General features: G+C 38.2%; 1 protein-coding gene across 9 annotated transcripts in view; it reads left to right on the forward strand.

The window, feature by feature from the left end:
* LOC140457835 (suppressor of tumorigenicity 7 protein homolog) overlaps positions 1-27,190 on the forward strand; it is a 208,248-nt gene that overhangs the window by 125,623 nt on the left and 55,435 nt on the right. For 5 of the 9 annotated variants that reach the window (XR_011953371.1, XM_072551499.1, XM_072551502.1 and 2 more), the window contains exons 3-8: positions 2,930-3,089; positions 12,659-12,713; positions 13,240-13,367; positions 19,982-20,057; positions 20,301-20,378; positions 23,747-23,901. Coding sequence is in view for 8 of the 9 variants with exons in the window: in XM_072551499.1 (XP_072407600.1) it covers positions 2,930-3,089; positions 12,659-12,713; positions 13,240-13,367; positions 19,982-20,057; positions 20,301-20,378; positions 23,747-23,901 (652 nt within the window). In the remaining variant the exon portion in view is untranslated. The remainder of the gene's footprint in view (positions 1-2,929; positions 3,090-12,658; positions 12,714-13,239; positions 13,368-19,981; positions 20,058-20,300; positions 20,379-23,746; positions 23,902-27,190) is intronic. The other 4 variants (XM_072551505.1, XM_072551506.1, XM_072551501.1 and 1 more) reach the window with 3 other exon arrangements.

Raw genomic sequence — 27,190 nt, forward strand, 5'->3', positions numbered from 1 at the left:
GCAGACTTTTTAAATTTAATCACGAAATGTGGACATCTCTGACTAAACCAGTATTTATCGCCCATCCCTAATTGCCCAGAGGGCAGTTAAGAGTCAACTATATTGCTGTGGGTCTGGAGTCACATGTAGACCAGACCAGGTAAGGATGGCAGTTCTTCTTCACTGAAGGACATCAGTAAATCAAAGGACGATAATGGCGAGTTAATAAATTAAAGCACTTTCAACAACAATCAACAGTGGTTTCATGGTCATCATTAGATTTTTAATTCTTTATTGAATTCAAATTCCACCATCTGCTGTGGCAGGATTTGAACTCTGGTCCCCAGAATATGAGCCGAGTTTCTGGATTATTAGTTTAACGATAACACCACTAGACCATTGCCTGTATCAGATAACACAAAAAGACATAAATTGCTGAAAATTCTCAGAACTGAAGAAGGGTCACTGAACCCAAAACATTGTTTCTGATTTCTCTCCTCTCCACAGATGCTGGCAGACCTGAGCTTTTCCAGCAATTTCTGTTTCTGTTTCAGATTTCCAGCATTCGGAGTTCTTTCGGTTTTTATGTATTATATAACTTCTTTCACAACTTTAGCACATACTTCAAAATTATGTGAAACACTAGGGTATGATGCAAATTGTAAATTAAGGAAATGCAGGTTTTAATTTGTGCACATAGAATGCACAAGAATCACTGGGATCAGTAGCTAAATAGCCTGAAATGGTGGAGTTTGTTGAAAAATGAATATTGACTGGACTCATAGAATCTTAGAGTCCTTGCAGTGTGGAACGAGGCCATTCAGCCCATCTAATCCACGCCAACCATAAGACCATAAGACATAGGAGTGGAAGTAAGGCCATTCGGCCCATCGAGTCCACTCCGCCATTCGATCATGGCTGCTGGGCACTTCAACTCCACTTACCCGCATTCTCCCCGTAGCCCTTAATTCCCCGAGACAACAAGAATCTATCAATCTCTGCCTTGAAGACATTTAGAGTCCCGGCCTCCACTGCACTCTGCGGCAATGAATTCCACAGGCCCACCACTCTCTGGCTGAAGAAATGTCTCCGCATTTCTGTTCTGAATTTACCCCCTCTAATTCTAAGGCTGTGTCCACGGGTCCTAGTCTCCTCACCTAACGGAAATAATTTCCTAGCATCCACCCTTTCCAAGCCATGTATTATCTTGTACGTCTCTATTAAGTCTCCCCTTAATCTTCTAAACTCCAATGAATACAATCCCAAGATCCTCAGCCGTCCCTATTATGTTAGGCCTACCATTCCAGGGATCATCCGTGTGAATCTCCGCTGGACACGTTCCAGTGCCAGTATGTCCTTCCTGAGGTGTGGGGACCAAAACTGGACACAGTACTCCAAATGGGGAGTACCCTTTGACGAGCATCCCATTCCAACCGAGCCTGCACCCTATCTCCATAACCTTGCATTTCCCATGGTTAATTCACCTAGCCTGCATATTCCTAGATGCTACAGGGCAATTTAGCATGGTCAGTCCACTTAGTCTGCATGTCTTTGGAGTGTGGGAGGAACCCAGAGCATCCGGCAGAAACGCATGCAGACATGGGGAGAATGCACAAACTCCACACAGATAGTTGCCCCAAGGTGGAATCAAACCTACCAAATCCCAGTAACTCCTAACTCTTAAGAAAAATGACAGGTGCAGAGAGAGGTATATTGTGTTCCTTGAGACAATGTTGTTTACAACAAATTAACTCTGAACTGGATCTAACTAGTTCTGAATTTTGCAGCTGTTTCTGACTACTCAGAAGGTGGCTTACTTGGCTTTAACCAAATTATTGTATGTAATATGTATGCTGTTAGAGATTTGCAAATCATTGGTGTGAAATTAATATCTGTGTTGTAACAGTTCTTCTTCATATTTCCATTCCATGCCCTGCCCACATCGTCCCCTGCCATTTGTCTCATTCCATACCCATCCCACCTTTTCATTCCTCTCCTAATATCCCATCTTCTCCCCTATACCACCCCCTTATGTCATCTCTCTTCACTATTCCATCCTATCCTCATTTTGCATTTCTGCTGCTTTCTCTCCTCCCAGTTTTGTGACACACCTCTCTTTCCCTCCCATATTGTTCCAAATTCCCTTGCCTGTCATCCTCCTATGCCGCTTAACTCTCCAAGGTCATTTCCACCCCTCGCTTGCTGTGCCCCTTCTGTACCTTGCATCTCTCTGACCCCTGTTAAACCTCTCCTCATTGTTTTGTGCACACTGGGTGAGAGTACTGAGTAGCGCAATGTGGCTGATATAGAACCAGGGCCATGGAACAGCAGGAAGTGGTGTCCAGTAGCCAAGCCAGAGAGCAGTGAGATCTGACGTTCGGGGTGCAATAACGAAGGCCATGATTGGTCAGTGCCAAGGTCTAGTAATTGAGGCTGGGAAGTGACCAGACCGAGAGTCCAGTAACTGGGCCTGGGGGTATCCAATAATCGAGGCACATGCATAAACTGCTCCCATTGTATCATTAACCATTGAAAAAGTGCAGAGAAAATGTGGATCTTAACAAGGAGTCATTGAGCTAATTGCTGAAATGCATCTAAAGGGATTCTCATGGAACTGTGCAATTGAATGTCTGTTTCCTTGCTGTAAATGCTGTCTAATTCTTTAAAAATATTAAACCTATTCATTCAAGTTGAATTTAATGTAGTTGACTTGACTTCATGGATACTAAACCTCATGCAAGGGCAGCAGAAGGAATTGGAACCTCTTACCATGTCTTTTATCTTTGAATAAATTTATAGGGAACGCCACATTAAATTTATCGTGAGCATGACTTTTCATGCTAAAAAGTTGTTTTACACTTGGCTTGTGTGTTTATATTTCAGGTACAATCTTAAAAGTTGTGCCAGATTTTCAGATTTAATCATAACATTATTTGTTTTTTTTTCACAGATATTTGAGTGGTGGTATTTTCGCAAGTATGGAACATCATTTATTGAGCAGGTATCAGTCAGCCACTTACGACCCTTGCTTGGTGGGGTGGACAACACTGCCCCCAGTAACTCCACCTCCAATAATGGAGAGACTGATTCCAACAGACAAAGTGTATCAGGTAACAGCAGCACGATGTTCGGCAAAAATTGCCATTCTTTGAGAATGTTCCTTGCTTAATTTTAAAATGATTTGTGTAAATTCTGTGTCTCCTAACACTTCAGGTCAAATATTTTTCTCAGTAAAAAGAGCCTGTTAGCTATTATACTGAAACAGAATTCTATGCATGAGGCTGAAGCATGTTGTAGTTGTGAAACGTGGTCATACAGTTGCATCTAATTCACCATATTGTCATCTTTTTCAGGCATTATATTGTCTTCCCCAGAACCTACTGCTTCTAGAAGTCTCTTATTCTCATTTTCTTTGTTTTTGCATCCTCTCCAACACATATAATCTATCTCCCTTATGCTTAGGGTCCACTTTTTGTCCACTGTAGTGATTTTAATGAGGTCAGCAGATGGACCTCACAGAATGAGTTTCCTGATTGGGGGTATCAACCTGGTTCTGAGGGATCCGGATCAGTGTCAAGGGCTCGCCAAGTGTAAATAAAGGGTGATCTACCAACCTCTGTGTAGTTATTTCATCCACCATCATTTATCTTTGAAATGGTTCCTGTAAACATGTAAGCTGTTGAGTGCTGGTTTGGGGCAATGTAATATTTACCTGGAATTAACAGCCAGGCCTGAATTGAAAACATTAATTTAAGGTAGCTGAGCTGATGTTAAAGATGCTTACAGAATTAAGGGTGTATTTTTAACCAGAATGTTATCCTAAGTGAGTAGAATGCAAGCCCAGTGAGCTGATACTGACTCATTGCTGAACACCAAATTGCTGAATACCAGAGTGCTGATGTCTTAGTATTTGACTGTTTTCACTTTCTCACAGTTTCTCTGAGTTTGCTAAATTTAGCATGGATAGATTTTATGGAAGACTTTTAGATATTACATTAATGTGACAAAACTACGACTTTAAAGGATGTATTTTGTCCTTTTTATGAAGAAAGGTTGAGACAGAGTAGAGAGCAGTCTGCTCAAAGCCAATAGAATAAACAGCTTGTGAGGTCTTGGGTATTTTTTTAAAGTTGGAACAATAGAAGCAGCCTTGGGTGGGGTCTAGTTCACCCAGAGCCAGGATATTTAGTTTTAGCTTTCTGCAATTGCTGGGATCTTAAAGGTGTATGTGGAATTTCTTATTCCTCTCTCTGTTCCAGCTAAAAGCTGGGGTTCTGTTGGTCCTGCTCTAATTGCATGTGACTCAATGTATCTTACTGAACTTGCCTTTGCCAATGGTGTGTTTATGGGATGCTACTATATTGGATAGTTAATTAGTAGTAGTTAATGTATATAGTATTTTGTTAAGTTTTCAATGCAGTTATAGTAAAGTCAATTCTTTTCATTATGTTTATTTTGTCTATATTTTAATTTGTAGTGTTTTGAATAAAGTGTATTTTGTTTCAAGCCTGGTAGTTTAACCAAACAAATTGCATTCGGAAAACAACACCTTACACTTACTTTTAAAATAAAAAAAGTTAGGTCTAGACTGTCGTCTTAATATGTTTTGAGGGGGTTTGGGCTGGTCCATAACACTAATCCTGAAATGTTGCTGCAACTTTGAGGGCAGATTGTAGATTTGCACAATTGATCAGTCTGAAGGGTTCACTAAGGAATGATTCATGAATGAACAAAAAGTGGTGGGATAAAGTCAGAAAATTCCTGAATCAGAATCTTAAAGAAGTGAATTGGAAACTCATTGCTTTGTTTTTATGTTCTAAAAACCTGTTAAACTTCTGCAGTATTATTTCATGGGGGTTTCACACATTCACATAAAATTTATCCAATGTAAAATAAAAGAATTTGATACGAATGCTTTAAATGTTTAACATAATATCAACATTTTCAGGTAAAGTCTCACAGACATTAAGTAGCAAGAACACTAGTCACTGGTGTGATACCTTGTAGGAAGTCAGAATACTGGATAATAGAATTATAGTTTCAATAAGAGCCTTTTCATTACAATATGATCAGGAGTACCACATATTTATATATGACTTCACGATACTGTTGTGCTTTTTATATATTTAGAGGTAAGAATTTTACGATATAGAAAAGTGAAGAACTTATTTTGCAAATTCACACAGGCTTTCCTTGATATAAACAGGACATGAACATCAACAATTCCTTTAGTTCCTCCTCTTTCCTTTTAAAGCCTGATCAATAGGGAAGTATTTGTATGATAGCAGTTAAATCTCAATAATGGAAGTGCTGTCAACGCCGACCTTTGCCTTTTAATCCTCTGCAGAAGTGAATACAGTCTAGGAGAAACAGCACGTATATTGCAGATGTTGAGTTATGTCCTGTTTTGCTGTCCTGAAAGTCATTAGTGACAAATATTAGAAGAGTATTTATCTGGTGAAGTCCTGACTGCAAGGCAGGTGTTTAACACGTTTTGAAAGTAGCACCAGAATGCTTATACTTTAACTAATTTAGTAATTAAGCTAATACAGCAGACTCCCTACCAAGCTAGTTTTGGAAATCTACTAAATGTGTGTGTTGTCACAAGAGGATTGTGAAAGAGAAATGTTATGTCGACACTCTGCCATTGCTAATGGTGAATCTGATATATTATTTACTTTGCAGTGTAGACCCAATTTATCAATAAATATAGTAATCTTTCATAGGCTAATGCTGCGTTAATGAAATGTTCATATTTCTAGACAGTGGTACAACTGCTGCAAATTTCTGTTGGAAGTGTAATTTTACCTGATATACTTGATAAATAAAGCAATACATCTTGCTTTTGGGTCCTTTCACTTTATGAATTCCAGTATGAACAGATTTATGCAGTTTAATTTGGGACAATGAAAGCTAGGTTTATTATAACACTGCAAGTTAATTCAATAATCAGGGTCATTTACATAGCAACCTTCTGACAAAAGTGAAGTCAGCAAAACTGTTCTGTACACGGTGCTTTAATAGTCATAGCTGCTTCTTTAACTGGCAGCAATGATTTAAATGTCGATCACATTTAATCTTCTAAATTCAAATTTGTTTGCAGCTATAATGAAAGAAAAGATTACTTAAATTATTTCGATGAAGATTATAAGTGGTTGTTTTCAATGCCTTGGGTGCTTATATTTAATAGTAATTGAAAATGAGGGCTGGCTACTTAAGATAGTAATTTCAGACCTATTTTAATGTGTCTGATATATGTTATCTGTGAAACAGTGAATGTGTAAGCCCATAGTAGTAAATTACTTTTTCTGTGCTGCAATTGTTAAGAGTTTATCCTTGAAGAAGTTCAAGTTCTGTTAATGATAAGACAGTTGATTATGAGATTGTAAAAAGCTAATTTTCTTGAACAATTGATGTCAGCTCAGCAGTCAGACGCTGCATTTTTTTTACTTGCAGCCCTTGAGCCAGAATTGAATGTCCCTTTTTTTCTCATTCTTAATCCACACACCCTCTTTATGCAGGAGTGTATTGGAGATGTGTGTGCTTTCTCCCCATTATCAGTATTATTCCATCTCCATTTTAAGCAAAGTGCAAATGAATAAGACAGTTTCAGGAGATCATGAGATCAAACAGCCTTCACTTGGCTTTGGTTTCTCAGTAAGGCTGTTGGTCAGTATTGATCAGGGAAAGGAATATTCTTTCTATACCTCTTATCCAGCATGATGTTGGGAATAAAAATCAAGTCATTTCCACACTGATTAAAAAAAACTAGATTAGACTAGAGTGAATTTTCCTTAGTATTTCCTCCCTCATTTGCTGCAGCTTCATCACTAGGGTGGCTGACGCGTCTTGGAACTTGTGTAAATGGTTTATATTGCTGTCTTGTCAGTTACAATGTTATGGTTTGTTCATTTCATTGTTAGGGATAAGTGTGATGAAAGACATGTAAAATAGATTTTCGGAATATGGAGTTTTTAAAATAAATTTAAGTTAATGCGTGGAAGGTGATTTCTTATTAATAGTCAGGACATTATTCTGAAACAGTGACCTAAATGTACTAATTCAAAGCAGACAAGTGACTAACATTTAAAAGCTTAGGAGAAGCCCTGAACTGTTAATGGAACCAACATTTGTACTTTTCTGTTTATGACAAGCAATGTAAACACATTTAATCATGAGTTTTATTTTCAGTTTAGTTCAGAAAATACTAGAATTGTAGTTGAGAAAAATCCACAGTTGAGTTCAGAAGCAAATTTTTATTTCCTCTCAGCATGGTTTAGGTCAGTTTCATTCGAATTAATGAAAGGTTTACGCCATCAGCCTTAATGAGGAATAACGTTATCTTATCAGTTCAAGTGAAAACATTGGAAGGAGTCAATTAAGTAGAAATTTTAAGAGAAAAGATAGGAGTAATATTTTCTCTCGACCTGGGTCTTGTATCTGATGATTTTATGAAATGAGTTGCAAGTTTGTTTTAATATTTGTGTTAAGATTTTACTAATTGCAATATATCTATATAATTCATTTTCTCTTTTATATAATAAAGATACATTCCATTGTTAAAGAACATCTGCACCCTTATCTGAATATGTTTCAGTGACCAACCACCATGATAACTAACCAATAAAAAGCATATAATCTGTCAAACCAGGTTTCATTCTTGGACTTGCCCTGTCCAATAGTACCATCAGCTGGGATCATAACAGGAGAGATAAGAGTGGTGGGTGGTAATCTTTGAGCACTACTAAATAAGGGATGGTGGATCAGAGGTAGGGAGGGGTGGTGTTAAATGACAGTTGTAGGATTGAGCACATCACTAAACTCTCGTCACAAAGTAATTTTGTCTTTATTTCTACCTCATCAAGATTGGAACCTTTCATTGTTTACATCAAAGTCCAGGGCTCCCATGTTCTTACTATGAAGTTATGGTACGTAGTTGGGAGACCATCCATGAAATTTCACTCCCTTAATGTTTAACGTGGAATGCCAATGGGAACTTAAACCTAGAAATGTCTATTCAGGCTTTCTTGCAATCGATTGTCCAAGCAAAAGTAGATATTTAGAGAGAAAACCAGTTTTCCTATGAAGAGAACCTGCAAGGTTACACCCTGAATTGAGTACAGTGAGGCAAAATCCATCTGTGGTGTTCACCATTCTCCACAGTCTATTCTGAATATCCATAAACACTGCATCTAGATCATTGTATTCAGATTAAATCAATAGTCAGATTTATTTTACAGGATTATTGTGCAGATGCTATAAAGCACAGGTTAATAATGATGTAATTATTTAGGAAACAAATGTAATATCATGTTCGTAGCAATTTTTACATTACCTGATAGAGTGCAAAAGGTTTGGAGGAAGTGGTCTTCAGTAGAATATCTTATGTAATGTGATGTGAGTGAGGCAGTACTGCTCAACACATTGAGGCCTGTATTTCAGGTTGATTCAGATGAAACAAAATGGTAAATATTGGGAAATGTCTGCATTAAATCACATCCCAGAGGCTTCTAAACAAGAGCTGTCAATCAGATGAGATCATGACAACAAAATGCCATGAACCTGAAGGCAAGAAGGGTGATTGCACACGTGAATCCTGCTACCTTCTGTCCTCTGTTAGAATTGGGTTCTGATGGACCTTCTTAACCCAACACCAACTGCGGCTCTTAATTAGGCAATTAAAGACCACGCAAGAACCTTAGCCCACTGCTGCTAGGTTAACCCAACAACACGCAATCCCGTCACTATATGGAATTGACAATAGCTGCTACTCTGCAGGTAACTTGTCACTTTGTGGGAAGGTGGTTTCTCTCAATCAAAGTCAATCATGAGGGGAGGGTTACCTTTAGGATTCAACCTTGTTTCTGATCCTGCTACTCCAACCTGAGAAACCACCATCCACCCCACATTACTTATTTCTCCAGGGACCCCCCAACTCCCTGGAACTCCAAGGGTATTTTTCTACCTTCTTCAGTTCTGAAGAAGGGTCAGTGGACCCTTTCTCTCTGCAGATGTTGCCAGACCCACTGAATGTTTCCAGCAATTTCTGATTTTGTATTTTTCTACGAGGAGCCATGACCACCTAACATGCAGCTGAGCATAAGAGTGGCCACCCTGCGATTGGCCAGCAGCTCTCACTAGGTGGAACTCCCACCCTTGGAGTCTTGAGTCCAGGCGAAAGCGTATCAGTGGCTTAATTGGTGTCTGCATTGATGGGCAAGTGAGTGCAGGTACATCACTGGCTCTCTAGTTAAACCTCTAACAGCACATCAAGATTTTGCTAATTGTGTTGCTTTGTGTATTGTTATGATGCTGAGATCGAACCCCTCTGTTAATTAAACCAAACCCACAGAAAAGCTCACCTTACCTCGTAATCTGTTAAAATATGACTGACAGAGAACTCCCAAATTCCACTATTTAAAGAAAAATAACAATTTATTTTCTTAACTCTAATAGTGAACACTAAACAACAATTCACAAATCCAAGCCCCCCTTTTCTTAACCAATTACTATCTGACTCCAACTCTATGCTATTCCAATAGCAAACTTATTAAATATTCAACTAACTTAATCTCAGGACCATGCAGTCTCTGTCTTCTGCATTGTCTTCAGTCTTCCGGCTGGCGATCTCCCTGGATTATTGTATTTTTTTTACTGCGAGTAGGTTTTGCATGAAAAATTACCTTTGATAGAGAGAGTTTTCTAATTTCTTTGTGAGCAAGATGTTAGATGGGCAGCTAGCTCTCCAGCCGTATCATAGTTGCTCGGCTGATCAGTGGCAGTTGCATTTTGATCAATTTTCAAAATGTCCGCGTGTTTTATATCCCTATTAACACATTAATTTCACATAATTTGATTGGTTTCCAGGTGTCAAAACAATAAATTCAAACTCAATTGGGTTTTAGTTTCCTGGGCAAAATTTGATTGGTTAAGTTCGAATTGTTGTCAAAACAACGACCAAAACTCAGGTATCCATTTAACAGCCGTTTGCTGTACGTTTCTATGTTGGAACAGCTTGTCTCCCAGCCTTTCCATTCGGGCAGCTGAGTCTGCACTTCAAGTTTACTTCATACAGAGGAGCCTCGATTATCTGGCATTCAATTATCTGCGTATTGGATTATCCGGCAAGATTGCAAGGTCCCAATGCTCAGCCAAACTATATTATCCGGCATTTGATCTTCTGGAATTCGATTAACCGAGCAAAATACTAACCACCTGTGTACTTCAGATATTCGAGGTTCCTCTGTACAATAATCACTTAAGTGATAGGAGTTCATATCTCAAGTAAAGATTATGTATTTAACTAAAACAAATGTAATTAGATTACCACCCAGCCAAAACCTAAGAATCCTTGATCAGCTATAGATTGAAGCAATCTGTTGGATTCTTGTAAACAGTTAGGTTCCAACTTGTAAAGAATGGTAATTTCCACTGTACCTATTTCCTGTATAAACCTGTCTAAAAATGTCAAAAGCTGGTTTTATTTGCAATAATCTTTGAAAGTCAGATGTAGATTTCTTTTCATAATGTAACTTTGAGGAATCCACAAGGAATAGGCCATGTGTATTTTCCTATCTTCTTCTATCCCTTTCTCATGGGGTTGATGCTTGCGCGATTTGACCAGTAGAAGATACTAGTGAGCTGGGTGATTACATTTTATTTTTTACTCCATCTAATTTATCTTTTACCGTGAGAAATTTGTGGTCTCCTCAGCACTTCTGCACAGAAACAGAGTTGACATCAGCAGCTCAACAACAATAGGATTAAAGGAGTGTGCAATTGAAATACCACCATGGATAACTTTCTTCCCTCCCCCTTGTTTTGCTTGCCTGCCAATGTACACCAACTATGGGAGAGATGTTAAAACAAAATACTGTAGATGCTGAAAATCTAAAACAAACACAGAAAATGTTGAAAAAACTCAGCATGTGTGGCAACATCTGTGGAGAGAGAAACAGAGTTAATGTTCTGTATGACTCAGGGAGATACTCCCAGAAATTCTGCACTGTCATTTCTGAATTGGATTAGGTTACTTACAGTGTGGAAACAGGCCCTTCGGCCCAACAAGTCCACACTGACCCGCCGAAGCGTAACCCACGCATTCCCATACATTTACCCCTTTACCTAACACTACGGGCAATTTAGCATGGCCAATTCACCTGACGTGCACATCTTTGGATTGTGGGAGGAAACCGGAGCACCCGGAGGAAACCCACGCAGACACTGAGAGAATGTGCAAACTCCACACAGTCAGTTGCCTGAGTCGGGAATTGAACCCGGGTCTCTGGCGCTGTGAGGCAGCAGTGCTAACCACTGTGCCACTGTGCCGCCCACAGCTTCTAAGATGCACACTCCCTCTGAAGAGTGCAGCCATGACTTGATCTTATGCTTTTTCACAATAACTTTTTCCACACTGTAAGTAATCTAATCTTAAAAAAAAACTGTGAATGAGTACAAGTGTGGATTTGCAGACCTAGTGGTAGATCTCATTACATGTGTTTTTATGCTTTTTCTAAAAGTTAACAGATAGAATTTTATCAGCCCTGCTAGGGCATCGGTAAAACTCTTTTTTTTTTCTAAACTAAAGAGTGTAGATGCAATTCATTCAGCTTCCCATCATTGGAAATATTCTGATAGAGTCATAGGGGTCAGGGGCGATCTTTGTAAACTTTCACTGTCCTGCCTCCAATATAAATATTTCCTCCTGAAGATTTGGAAAGCTGAGCACAGTATTCCAGGTGTCGTCTCATGAAGCCCTGTAATAGTAAAGCAAGATTTCTTTATTCTTGCTGTCAATCCCCATATAATTGAGGTCATTATAATAGAACTCAGTTGGTGACATTACTGCAAGTGACAACACAGAACCTGGGACCTTTTGCATTCTCATTTAATGAAAACCTTAAATGCAGGTATGAAATCAAACAAGTTGCTAACATTCCAGCCATAACTAATTTTGCTGATTTGTATCTTTTACAATATGGCTTAATTTCACTCATCTCAGCTCATTTGTTTGCTTACATATAGACTTGACTACTCTGACAAACTCCTATTGACCTCCTACCCTCTACCATCCATCAACTTGAGGTCATTCCAAAACTCTGCTGTGTCTGTCCTATGTTGCAGCTTGTCCAGATCCCCTATCAGCCCTGTACTTAACTGACCTACATTGGCTCCTGGTCAAGCAACGTCTTGCTTTCAAAACTCATATCCTTGTTTTCAAATCCCTTTATGGTTTTGCCTGTCCTGATTTATGTTATCTCCTCACGATCGAGATATCGGTGTTCCTCAATTTCTAACTCTGAGTTGCATTACCATTTTTAATTGCTCCCCCCTTATTGGATGTGCCTTCATTTGTCTAGTTCCTAAGCTGTGGAATTCCCTCTTCATTCTTCTCTGCCTCTGTACCTGGCTTTTCTCACTTAAGGCACTTCTTAGAAAGTAGTCTTTTGATCAAGCCTTCGACCATCTCATCTAATATGTTTTTACGTGGCTAGGTGTCAGGACTTTTAAAACTCTTTCATTATGTTAAAGGCGCTATATAAATCTATGTTCCATCACCGGAAATTGTGCAGTTGAGAGATTCTAAATGAGTTTTCTGTTTTATGCACAATAAGAATGTGTTATCTTCATTCCAGTGCAGTGTACAACAACAATGATTAGTTTCTGTTTTCACTGACAGAATGTAAGGTGTGGCGGAATCCGCTCAATTTATTTAGAGGAGCAGAATACAATCGGTGAGTAGTGCTGCATGCAGTGTTCGGTATCACAAATTGTGTGGTATATAGTTATTCACTTTAAGCACCACAAGTAACTTTGTCATATGCATATTACTAGAGGCAGCTCGAATCCTCACCTAGATTTAAAGTTGCTCGGTTTTTGGCTGGAATATTTAATATTGCATAGAAATCTGTTTGTAATGTGTGCATTTGTATGGATGTAAATTGGTTTGAGAAGTGCAATACACACTAAAGCACTAACTTGGCAAATGCTTCTTTATTTTACCCGTAGGAAAAATTTGTACAGTTAACATTATCTCCTCCATTTATTTTCTTTTTCTGATGATACAGCATTTTGGATGAAAATCTTTCATTCTCAAGAAAAGGAAGAATAACTAAGCTTTCATATTTGAGCTATTCTATGCATTATGTGGTTAATTTGAAATGTTGTTCTCTGAAGCAACAGTTTTAGCTCATCTTGGCTCCAATATATAGATTATTTTGTTCACTGTTTCCTTTTTCACTCTGTTTTATTTTTCTGAAGGTATACATGGGTAACGGGAAGGGAGCCTCTGACATATTATGACATGAATCTTTCTGCACAAGATCATCAGACTTTCTTCACTTGTGAGACTGACCACTTACGGCCTGCAGACGCTAGTAAGAAGGACTGTAAGATCGAGCATTCAGACATTCGTGTATATTGCATTCCTTGTTTACTGTTATTCTGTCTGATTTATAATTCAGGATCAATTTTATAATCCCTAAAACTCGCATGGTTTCTGCTTAGCCATCGAAAATTAATCTTACTTTGCCTCTCATTTAATCTTTAAGAAGTACTGTATCCCAGAATTTTTAGAAGTAGAAACTTCTCCTTTTTTAAGAAAGGAATCATTTTCCTCCAGGAGACTGAATCATAATCCAGAGTGGAAAACCTTAATAAACCAGTTCTTTTCCTTATTGCCCTAACTACTACCCTCAACGTAGACCTTGGAGCAAACCTGGCATGTTGTTATGTTGCACAGCTCAATGTAATACTAGTCTGTGCACTTATCAAATTGCCAACGGCAATGCTGTTTACAAATATTAATCAAATTCAAAATAAAGAGTAACATTGTGGAAGTGGGATAAAAATATGTTACTTATTTCAATAAGGGAGTTAGAATTCATCTTTCTATAGTACATTTTATTAAATTTATAACTGATCATTAAATGAGGTTAATTTGCACACAATAAAGAACTTAAATGCGTATTTATATTGAGTGGTGGAACTCACCTATGAGGTGCTATTGAGTTTTGCCTTCACAGAGGTGGCCATCTGAAGATCTAGGAATTTATTTTGATGGAAGAGTAAATACAGGTCTTAAGTGGGTACTGTGCAAGTGAGAGCAGTTATTTTAAAGACTGGTTTTAGCAAAAGGTTTTGGATTTTATTGCCAATTAATATTTTGACCTTCCTTCAAGTGCAAATCAGAAACCTGCAGCTCTATCCACCCCTCAAGTTTCAATTAGAGACAATTATTTTGTCTCCACACATCACTTTGATGGAAGGTGTGAAGTACATTGGGGTGGGGGGGGTGGTGTTGGTGGAGGGGAATGTCCTGGACCCATAACAGGGTAATAGTCCTCCTGTCAGTCCCTTCTCTCCTGCCTAGCCTCTTGTCTACCATCTTTACTGCATGATAGGAAGTCCATTGTAAGATGCTAAAAACTAAGCACTTTCTTTATTTCCTGGTGATGCTCAATAAGATTGGGCAGTATAGAACTTAGTATTTTCAGGTTAAGTCCTCTAAATTTCCAGAAATAATCTTGTTAAAATGTTTGTGGTGTCCTGGCAAAGAATCCAGAAAGTTCCCTGATATATTGCTGATAGCCTCTTCAAGCGTCTTTCTACAAGTGAATAGTAAAATGTGATCTACCTTTCAGGCAGTGCTTCATTGTCTATGGTAACTAGTTTATTCCCAGTCAGATAACTGGTGTAAAGAGAAGGCAGTTGAGTCAACAGCTAGTCACCAAAATACCATGAAGTTAATGAGCTTAATAATCATTGGGCAGCAGTTCCTAATTCAAGTTCAGGTCTTTAATTCAGATAATACCTTGCACAAAATGGAAGGCATTTTAGTGTCCAGAGTATCCAGGATAATCCCCCACCCAACAGCCTCTTGCCTCACAAATCTTTGAAATCAGACAAAAATGCCTTGACCAATTAGAGTCAATGTGCCAGATGTAAATTTAAACAAAGCTTTGAGTTAACTGTATGTCTTCATCTATTTGATATCTTCTTATGGCAACACCTCTACCAATCAGAGTCTGTTTACTGACCAAACAATACAGTTTGCTCTTACAGTATAAAGATGTGGATCGCCTTACATTAGTATTCTTGTTAATTGTCATATGAGTGCAAGACAAAAAAACTTTGACAAGATGTCTTTTTTTCTTGACAATACTCAAATGCTGTACTACCAATTGACCAAATTCTACTGGAGTATGGAATTGGAATTTTTTTTTGCTACCATTCTACCTACGTTAATTCTTGTACAACTATAGCAAAATCTTACTACTCATTTGTGTTGGACGGTGATCTTGTTTCTCTGTGTGATAGCTTTGAATAAATATTGTATTTATTGAAATGATCCATGTTGTGCAATTTGATAATTCGCCCATAAATAGTGTAAATGTCAGCAACTGCATTTCTGTTAACTGACTGGATGTAATAAACTCAGGATATTTCTCTGTCTATTTTACCAAACTACTTTTAATCAAAATAAAAGCCAAAGAGCTGCAGGTGCAGGAAATCAGAAAGAAAAACTGAAATTGCTGGAAAACCTCAGCAGATGTGGCAGCATCTGTGGAGAGAAAGCAGAGTTCACGTTTCTAGTCCAGTGGTCCACAGAAGGTCCTGCCAGACCTGCAGTGATTTTCCAGCAATTTCTGTTTTGTTTCTACTTTTAATCATGATTAATAATAACTCCTACTAAACAAATACATCCTTACAAATTTGAAAAGATGTATATCACATAGCAGCATAAAAAAGAATATGGGGAGGGGGGCTTAGAAAATCAGAAAAACAAAGCAAGTCAATTTTTTGAATAATGTTACTGTTTGCCTAGATTTCATGACCAGGAATGAAGTGACAGTGCTCACTGCTGATTTCCAAGAAAACTGCCCACAAATGTCTCAATCTGTGTGATATGCATTATTCCTTTTCTGGTGTCAGTTTGAGTCAGGCACCGAGTCAAAAAGTTCTGTTGCAATCATGACATTATCAACTTGGATTAGCAGTAAATCACTTTGAAACATTTTGACAGACAGCAAACCAGAAAATTAAAATGCATTGACTAACTTATACTTTTAACTAACTTACACAAAGTGTGAAATAAATGATTGAGACATAACACAAGATTAAAATAGAAGCTGAAATATCATAAATATGTGAAATATTTTTATCAAAATGCAGATATTTGACATTGCAGCAAATATAAAATTAGTTTTTCAGGATGTGTTAGCAGTAAGAAACTTAATACATCTTTTAAAAATTCAGTTATTCAGTGCCATGTAGCTGGAAGTGTAGGAATAGAAGTATAGAGAGGAAGATTGCATGACTGGAGAGATGGTACCAGAGGGAGGGCTTTTGATTCCTGAGGCATTGGGACTGTTTTTGGGGGGCAGGGGTGGGGGGAGGGGGAGGTGAGAACACTACAATTACATCTGAACAGAGAGAACCAACATCCTCGTGGGATGATCAGCTAATGCTACTTGGTCGGTTTTAAACTGGATTGGCAGGGGTATAAAATCCTGACAAGTAGTTCAGTGGAGACAGAAGCTGAGATGGAATTAGAAGTTAAAACGCAAGAAAGTGAGTCTGAAAGGCAGAAGAAACATTGCTAGGTCAGAGAGAAGTGAGCTTACCAAGACAAAATGGAATGTATTCTAGTGCAAGGAGGCTGCCACGTAAGATATATGACCTGCAAGCATAGATAGGCACATGGGAGTACGATATTATAGCTGTGACTGAGACTTGACTGAAACATTGGGAGCTCAGCATTCCTATTTACAGGGTATTGAAACGAGATAGAAAGGGAGATAAAAGAGGAGGTTGCAATAGTGATTAAGGAATCGAACAATGAGGAAGGACAGTTCATTGTAAGGATCATCAAATGAGGCCGTAGGGGTTAGAACAAAATACACAAGCAGGATGAAAATGCTGTTGGCTCTGTACTTTAGTCTCCTAAACAGTCAGGGAGAGATAGCGAATCAGACATGTAATCAAATTTTGCAGCAATGCAAGTATATTAGGGCATTAATTATAGGGAATTTTAATTTTTATTAATTAGGATAGTTTTTGGATGCAAGTTAGGAATGGAAAGTTCTGACAGGAGATTTTTTTTTAGCCAGAACTTTGCTCACAAAGGAAGGGTGGTTCTGGAACTAATATTCAGAAATAAATGGGCAGATAGAAGACGTATAACTAGGGGAACATTTTGGATATAGTAACCATAACTCAACAGATCTAAAGTAGTTATGGAAAAGGGTAAGGATGGGCCAGGGATCGGAGTTCTACTGGGGAATATCTAATTTTGCTGAAGGTAAGATACAGTTTAGCCCAAATGGACTGAGAGCTGCTACTTGCAAATAAAATTGTATCAGAGCAGTGAGAAATATTTAAGGAAGAAATAGCAAGAATTCAGGGTAAATTAATTCCTGTAAAGACAAAGAGTGGGACCAAAATTGAATGTCAAGAGACGTAAAGGCTATAATTAAGAAATAATATTATGACAAATATATAGGGGCTCAAGATGGCAGAATCCCTAAACATGTGGGGGAGGGATCTTAAAAGGAAATTAAGAAAACAAAGCAAGTGCATGAGAAAGCATTGACAACTCAGGAATCAAAAGCCCTCCCTCTGGTACCATCTCTCCAGTCATGCAATCTTCCTCTCTATACTTCTATTCCTACACTTCCACACTTCCAGCTACATGGCACTGAATAACTGAATTTTAAAAGATGTATTAAGTTTCTTACTGCTAACACATCCTGAAAAACTAATTTTATATTTGCTGCAATGTCAAATACCTGCATTTTGATAAAAATATTTCACATATTTATGATATTTCAGCTTCTACTTGCATTGAAAGCATTGAAAGGGTTATTTAAATATATAAAATGCAAGAGAATAGCTATGGAAAAAATAAGGCAATCTGTGTGTGGATCGAGGAGACGTAGGCACAATTCTCAATGAATGCTTCACAATGGATGCAGATACAGATGTCAGGATTGTGAAATGTTAGAAGAAATTAACATAGAAAGAAGAGTTACTGACGGATTTAACAGCCTTAAGATTGGATAAATCTTTAGGTTTAGGTAAATCAAAACCATCCTTACAACCTAGTCTACTAATCATACTTTTTCATAAACCTTTGTGATTGCCTTTAGGCACTCCATAAATGAAGGATGCCACCACCATCTGCACCAAGCAACATCTCAACTCCATAGCTTCCACCATGGCCTAAAGTCATTCTTTAACACCCCCCACCTTATCATCTCACTTATCTCCTCTTCATTTTCTTATCAATCAGAGTCTGTGGGATCACCAGTAAATCCAGCATTTGTTGATCATCATCAATTACTGATAGAATGTGCTGATACACTGCTATCTTGAATACAACTGTATGGCTTAGTCAGCCATTTCAAGGGCAAATAATTGCATTTATGATGATAGCTTCTATCTCCAGACTTTTGGATTACTAGTCCAGCAATATAACTGCCAAACTCTTCAAGACAGTTCAAAACAGTTAGTGAGGCCACTTCTGGAGTATTGCATACAGTTCTGGTCACCCTGATATTGGAAAGATGTTATTAAACTGGAACAAATGCAGAAACATTTACTAGGATGTTACTGGTACTGAATGATTTGGGTTATAAAGAGAAGTGGAAGGCTGGGACTTTTTTACCTGGAGCGTAGGAGGTTGAGGGGTGATGTTATAGGGTTTATAAAATCGAGAGGTATACCTAAGTCTTTTGAATAGCCAAAGTCTTTTCCCGAGGGTAGGGGAGTCGAAAACTAGAGAGCATCAGTTTAAGGTGAGAGAGTGGCATATACATGGAATGAACTGCCAGAGGAAGCAGTAGAGATGGGTACAGTTAGGACATTTAAAAAATATTTAGACAGGTACATGAAGAGGGAGGACTTTTTGTGACTGGATGTCTGCTTCCTGTGGGGTTCCACAGGGCTCAGTGATGGAACACTTGCTGTTTGTGGTCTACATTAAAGATATGGGCTTATATATAGTGGTCATGATCAAGAAATCCACAATGCCAAAAAAATTGGCAGGGTGATAAATAGTTCCAAGCAAAACTCAAGCTGAGCGTATTAGATATTGCTGAGTAAATGCCACTTTATAGCAGTGTTGACATCTCCTTCTATTACTTTGCTGCTAATGAGGAGAAATCTGAGAGAGTGGTGATTGCTGGCTTGGATCCTGTACTTTGATAATATCATATAACTAAATGGCCTAAAATAGAAGCAGTTCTGTTGGAATTGCATTTATTAAATTACTTGGTTTTATTTCTCTATTTTCTAAGATCTTAACTAAAAAAGCTGTACTTAGTGCCATCTTAGGTAGAAAGGTACCTATCAATGAAGACGTATACATTTTTCACTGTATCTTTAGGTATATGTGACAATAAAGCTAATTCAATTCAATTCAAGCACAACCGTGCTCATCTTTCAAATTGCTAACCTACAAGGCATTGTGTTATTCTTTAGCGAGGGCTGCAGTTTTATATAGGAATTGGGTGCATGATTCAGGGCAATGAAGCTAACCTAAAGGTTAATTTAGCCTCATTATTTGTGATTTTCATTTGCTGTGGCCCATATTATCATTTAGTATTCCATTGAATTAAAAACTACTAAAGTTATTGTGTTAAAAATCACACACCAGGTTATAGTCCAACAGTGCATTTTATTTGGAAGCACTAGTTTTCAAAGTGCTGCCTCTTCATCAAGTAGTAAGAGGCAGTGCTTCAAAAGCTAGTGCTACCAAATAAACCTGTTGGACTATAACTTGGTGTTGTGTAATTTTTAACTTTGTCGACCTCAGTACAACACTGGCTCCTCATGAAAGTCATTGAGTTTAAATAGGTCAGTGCCACATTTGATGAAGTTCAGCTGGAACTTCTTTATAGATTAATGACAGAGAAAGGTGGGAAAGTTTTCAAATCCCAGAGATGAGTTCCATCTCGTAATTAATTTTGTTTTAAAAGATGCTGTTGTTCTGTTTGAACAGTAATGCAGAAAGCTTGGAGAGAGAGGAACCCACAAGCAAGAATTTCAGCAGCACATGAAGCCTTAGAGTTAAATGAGTGAGTGACTTTTTTTATATTTGGGCTCAATTCCCTTTTCACTTAATCTGTTCCAGCGATTCAGTGTGTATTCCTAACATGTCATTTCTATCTTGTATTTCTATACACCGTTTTTTTCTAAGCAATGTATTTTACAAATACCATAAGGGTGAGTGATTGTTTTATGCTGATGATCAACTTCTGTGCAGTTTTATGTTTCCACTGTGTCTGTTCTGATCAGACCCCTGTCCACTTTTCATCCAGGGTATTTTACCATTGGCGTCCGCTGCTAGAGCCGCTGCAAGCAAAGAGAAGGACCCAAAATGGAATAAACTTCACAATGTATGTTCTTAAAAAATCACCTGGGAGTGATTTCAAGGCTGTGATCTTAGCTCAAAAATAGGATGGGCTCTGCTCTTGTGATTTGCAACATTATCTGAGTTACTCAAAGAAACAACGGCTCCTTAATCACTCCTCAGTGTCATTATTCCCTAATTCACTTTATTTACTTTGGCATCACATCAGCCTGTCTGAGACTTATACAATCTGGCACTATTATTTAATTCACTCACTCCGGTCCTGATCTATAGAGGTCTTTTGACATCATTGCAATCACAGAAATATTTCAGTATTTGATTTCTCAGCTGCTCATCAACATGTGTACATTACAAAAAACAGCAAGTAGCACCTGTTCGGCATGACAATGTGTCCCTGTGTGGAGGTGAAGAAGGAATTAACCTCTCTATGACTTGTTTGCGTAACCATTTCACTTGACTAGTCATTAAAATGTTCATTGACTATTGCAGTTGGCAGAGCCCTACTATTGAATATTACTCCACTTGGTAGTTCAAGTGTTGCTGATATCCTGCAATGTGTCAGTATACATATAATGGGCCAAATGGCCTTCTACTGCACTGTAACAATACTGTGATTCTGTTTTATTCTAGGATCAAACATTCCACTGTCAAGGTAGATAATTCTTTCCCATTTAAATGACCACTTAGCATTCTTCAGGTGTGAACTTGTACGGTTAAACCTGGGTTTTTTAAATTGGAGTTGGAGTCAAAGCAAAAAGGAAATCTCACCCTGAGTTAACTGGATATCCAACAGAGCATTTGATTTCATACTTATCACATTTCCAAGAAAAACTGCCACTTACAAAGCTTTCAGAAAACTTAGCTATAATATTTTTAGCTTCAATTGCACTTCCTCCTTTCTAATCTTTTAGACTTGTGACTTGGTAAACAGGGTGAATTGTCACTGTATTTTGATTCTTAAACAGTAACTCTTAACAATTTTCCTGGATCTGAATATTTTTTGTCATCGTTTTTTGAAGAGAAAATTTTGCTTCATTGTTCTGTATACCTTGTATATCTGTATTTAATTTTATATAAAATGATATACCAGATATATTCTTCAATGTCATCCTAATTACCCTTTTATGTAACTCACGATGTCTCTGTTGCACTTGGGATTCATCTTATAAGAATTACAAATATTCTCAAACTAAATTAAAGAATTTATCAGTTACTGTAATCTAGTGGTTATGGTACTAAATTAACAGCTTAGAAAACATGAATTCAAATCCCACCATGAGAGATCATGACGTGTATTCTGTAAATTTTGGTGATTTTGGGGATGCTGGTTCATGTCAATGGCTAGTTCAGCAATAAGGGTTTGATTTTACTTCGCTAAAGTAAACTTGGAAATTGCCTCCCCATCCTATTTCTGAGAGTGGAACATAGTGGCAAACCAAGCCCTGTCAAAAAGCCACCAAGGAATGACCTCAAGATGAGGCAAGAGCAGAAAATGAGCTAAACACCTGCCTTTGGGCAGGGCATATGAATAAACAAACTAGGAAACCAATCATTAAAAGTTATGAAAATTCAGCCAATGTCCTTCAGAGAGGGAACGTGAAATTTCTGTCCAGTGTGGTTTGTCCTAAACTATGACGCATTCTGGTGTGATCTGCACAGAGTATTCAGAGTGACCATGCATTCTTATGAATGCAGTTTGCCAGCACTGCAACTCTTCTGGAAACAAATAATTATATTTAAAAAATAATTCTTGAGGGATTTAGCCACTGTTTAGACAGACTTAATTGAATCACTGCACTCCTAACTGTACTATGAATTGCTTTTAACTCTTTCTTTTCCTGTAAGGAATATACTTTTCACTTGCTATGATATTGTTTTGCCTAAGCAGGATTTGTTAAGCTCTTGAAGTTGCAGGTATTCAGACTAAAGCCTAGATTGACCGATACATGATGATATGGGCATAATGAGTCTGTATCAACATTTTTTTTTGGTCTCCATTTTTATGGAAGGATTAAATTGGAGTTAATACAGTAGAGGTTCACTAGCTTGTTTCCTGCAATGAAAGGCTGAGTAAATTGGGCTTATCATCTTTGGGTTTTAAAGAAAAGGTGACCTTGTTAAAACATATAAGAAGGGACCTGACAGGATGAACTCTGAAACATTGGTTTATTCTTTTACTATCTCTTATGTTGTTGTGATTGTGGAATAACTATAGTTTTTTTTAAATACACACACTAATGAATATATACCTTATTCAGCATGTAGTTACAAGCCAAGATGAAGATAATCAATTTGTTCAACAATCAATCTGAATTCTGAAACCTTTCATTCTTGCAACAGGCAGTTTTATATATAGTACTTCCAAATCTAACCAATTTGAATTGCTTTATTTCATGGTTCTGGCCAGTGCACACTAGGGGCAAGCTTTCATAAGCCTGCATCAAACAAAATCTCAGGCCTAAAATGAGAAGCTAATTGAATGCCATGGGTATTTTGAGTTTTTCCTTCCTTTATGAAGCTGATGATGCTTGATTGGCTTAAGTTCTGTGAATGCGGTATGGCTCTCACTACTTTGCCCAAGTAGCTGTGAGTTTGTCGACAGTGTCAGCAAGCTGTGCAACAGGAAGGGCAATTTCAGGCATGTATGTCCCTGGAGGTGCCTCATTATTGACAGTTTTGGTATTTTCCAACAATTGGACTGGATAATTGTCCAGAATGGGAGTTGTACTTGTTCTTTGCCTTTTTCACTCGGTGGGGACAGAGGCTTTTTCTAGTTGACCTATGACTGCGTTTTATTAGCGGCTGACTGAGCATAGATTTGGAGTGGAAATTGACAGATTTTGGCCATACGCTGTTTAAAAAAAAACAAATTTAAAGACAGATGCATTCAAGTAACAGCAAAGTACTGCAGGTGCTGAAATAAAAGTAGAAAAAAAAGTCTCCTTAAAGAAAAATTATATTGGACTCAAAACATTAAGTCTGTTTATCTCCACAGATGCTGCCAGATGTGCTGAATTTCTCCAGCACTTCCATTTTTTAAAAAAGGCATTGGTGATGTTAATTATGGCACCAATTTGCATAATTTCCTGTTTCTTATTTACACCTCTGAATAAATGATATCATTACCTTTCTATAGGGATGAATGTAGTCTTTTAGAGAGTCGATCACTGGACTTTCACTGGCTTATCTGCCAAAGGGTTAGTTCACATGGGAAGTGGAACACACTCTCTTGATGCAGAAAAATGGGCATACAGTTTCTATTCAATGCCTAGGACTTTTGCATTTAGCTTAAGAGAAGAAAAACTATTTATGGATGTTACTTCAAAAATTTACCGATGCTGTAGCATCAAGTGAGTCTGTGTCTAATTAGAGTCTAATCTAATCTTTTGGTAGGTGTGCCACTGCCTATATTCTTTTGGCTGAAGAAGAAGCCACTACTATTGTGGAAGCAGAACGACTTTTTAAACAGGCACTGAAAGCAGGGGAGGTTTGTTATAGGCGTAGCCAACAACTGCAACACCATGGAGCTCAGTATGAAGCACAGCACAGTAAGTACCATGCAACCAGTTTAAACCTCTTGTTTTGATGACCAGCAATCTAATCTGTAGTTTGCTTCACTTACTTAATTTCTTGGAGTTGCTGAGTAGTTGTGTCATTATTGTAAGGGGAGAGATAAATAAGAAATATAAGTCACTTTACACGGATTACCTGGGGATTATCATCACTAGTCCTGCAGAAGGTAAGTTGCCCAGTTTCTTGGAAGCAGAGTCCTGAGGGCCAGGGAGTTGCTAAAAATGTGCAAAGAAAATATTTTTTATTTGAAAGTACTTCACCAGTCTCACTGCTTGCCAGTTAGGTTCAGAAGCTTACAGCTATATCAATTACTGCTCCTACAGCCTGTTATAGAGTTGAAGAAGACCAAGTAACTACTTTTTCTATATCAATGTCAAAGAAAACATAAGCAAACTTTTCTATCATTTGTTAAATGGAAGACCATGGAAGCATGAGTTTAGAAGACTGAGAGGGGATCTGATTGAGACGTATAAGATTATTAAAGGATTGGACACTCTGGAGGCAGGAAACATGTTTCCGCTAATGGGTGAGTCCCGAACCAGAGGACACAGCTCAAAAATAAAGGGTAGGCCATTTTGGACAGAGATGAGGAGAAACTTCTTCACTCAGATAGTGGTGGGTGTGTGGAATGCTCTGCCCCAGAAGGCAATGGAGGTCCAGTCTCTGGATTCATTTAAGAAAGAATTGGATACAGCTCTCAAGGATAGTGGAATCGAGGGCTATGGAGATAAGGCAGGAACAGGATACTGATTGAGGATGATCAGCCATGATCATAATGAATGGTGGTGCAGGCTCGAAGGGCAGAATGGCCTACTCCTGCACCTATTGTCTATAACTTGAAGAGAGACTTGAATTTTGTCAATTTGAAGTGTGTGAGATTCTGTCATTAAGTTTTAAAAGTTCTTTCATGCCAATGTTTGTTATCCGTCCCTGTTTGCCCAGGGAGAAGTTGGCTCACCACTACCTTCTTGAATTGATACGGTTCATCTAGAGTAAGAACACCCACAGTGTTGTAAAAAGGAAATTTCTGCATTTTGTCCCAATGACATTGTAGGATCAGTGACTATGGTTTCAAGTCAGGGGAACTTGTGGCTGGCAGTATTTTGTGGCATGCCCTTTTCTTCTGGGTGTTGAGGTCCCAGATTTGGAAGGTGCTGTTGAAAGAGGCATGTCCAACAATACACCTTGCAGATGGTACACATTTGCTGTCACTGTGAGGCAGTGGTAGAGGCAGTCAATGTTTAAGATGATGAATAGAATGCCAATGAAACAGGCTGCTTTGTCTTAGTTGACATTGAGCTTTTCAAGTGTTGTTGGAACTGCATCCAACTAAGCAAAGTGAAAGCATTCCTTCACACTCCTGACTTCTGTCTTGTAGATGATGGACAGGCTGTTGATGAGTTAGTTACTACAGGACTTTCAACTTCTGACTTGCTCATGTAGCCACTGTGTTTCAATAATGATCCAGTTTGGTTTCAGTTCAATGGTAACTCCCAGGATATTGATAATGGGAGATTCAGTAATGACACTGCCATTAAACACCTTGGAGAGATGGTTAGATTCTCTCTTGATGGATATGGTCATTGCTTGATACTTGTGTGGCGCAAATGTTACTTGCCGCTTCTAAACCCAAGCTTAGTGTTGTCCAAAGTCTTGCAGCATACGGACACAGAGTGCCTCAGTATTTGAGGAACTAGGAGAAAGTGAGGACTGCAGATGCTGGAGAGTCAGAGTCGATGGAAAATGGCACTGGAAAAAGCACAGCAGGTCAGGCAACATCCAAGGAGCAGGACAGTCGATGTTTCAGGCATAAGCCTTAATCAGGAATGAAAATTGTGCAATAATTCACAAACACTCCCATTTCTGACCCTCTGATGGAGGGAAGGCCATTGATCAATTGAAGATGGTTGTGCTTAGGACATTCCCCTGAATAACTCTTGCAGTGATGTCCTGTGGTTGAGATATTGCATTCCAACAATCATAACCATCTTGTTGTGTTCTGGGTTTGGCTCCAGCCAGTGGAAAGTTGTTACCTTGATTCCATTGACCTCAGTTTTACTAAGGCTCTTTGATGTCATCCTCTGCCAAATGTGGCCTTGATGTCAAAGTTCAGCTCTTTTGTTCATGTTTAGACTAAGGCTGTAGTGATATCAGGAGGTAAGATGCCCTGGCAGAATCCAAACTGAGTATCTGTGAGCAGATTATTTCTGAAGAAGTATCACTAGATAATATTGTCAATGCCATTTCCATCTTTTTGCTGATCATTGAGATTTACCCAATGGGATGGTAATGGTCAGGTTGGATTTGTCCTACATTTAATGTACTGGACATATCTGGGTGTTTTTCCATATTGTTGCATATATGTCAATGTTGTAACTGTATTAGAATAACTTGGCTAGGATCACAAATCTTCAGCACTACTGTCGGAATGCTATCATGTCCATTGCCTTTGCAGTATTTGTACCTTCAGCTGTTTCTTGATATCATCACATGGAGCAAAATTGGCTGAAGACTGGCAGTTTGAACATTGGGAAGCTCAGGACAAGTTGAAGATAGATTATCCACTTGGCACTTCTGGCTGAAGATGATTTCGGATGTTTCCGCCTTCTGCACTAGCATGCTTTGCTCCCTTCTAAATCGAAGATAGTGATACTTGGGGCGTCTCTTCCTCCTGTTTAATCATCCACCACCATTCAGGATCGACGTGACAAGACTGCAGAGCTTTAGTTTTATCCATTGTTTGTAATATTACACACCTCTGTCTATTGCATGCTGCTTCTGCTGTTTAGCATGCTTGTAATCCTGTGTTATAGCTTCATTTGGGAATGGATGAAGATGTCCTTGAAATAAAAGCTTGGAAGATGGAGATTCTTCACTTAGAAACTTGCTTATACATATTTTTATGGGATGGACTGGAGCATCGTGTGTTTTCTTGCTTTTCATTAGTATTTCATTGGGGCATGATTTGAGATATTAATACCAATCAATGCATATACTGTTGCTTGTTTAAAGAGTTGAACCTGATCAAATGTAAGAATTATTTCATTCAAAAAATGCGTAACTACATTGAATCGTGACTAAATACTCCTTACTAATTTGGCAGTTGACTGATGTGACCTGTAGCCTCTTGGTCTGAGGTAGCTGCTCATTTACGCTTCATTCAGGAAATTTGAAAGGAAGTCATTTATTATTCTTTTTTTGGAATTGAGATGTTGTGATATTGAATATTAAAGAACTTGCTGTGTGGTTACAGGCCAATTAAAT

Source organism: Chiloscyllium punctatum, chromosome 32, assembly GCF_047496795.1.
Source record: "Chiloscyllium punctatum isolate Juve2018m chromosome 32, sChiPun1.3, whole genome shotgun sequence".
Taxonomy (NCBI): domain Eukaryota; kingdom Metazoa; phylum Chordata; class Chondrichthyes; order Orectolobiformes; family Hemiscylliidae; genus Chiloscyllium; species Chiloscyllium punctatum.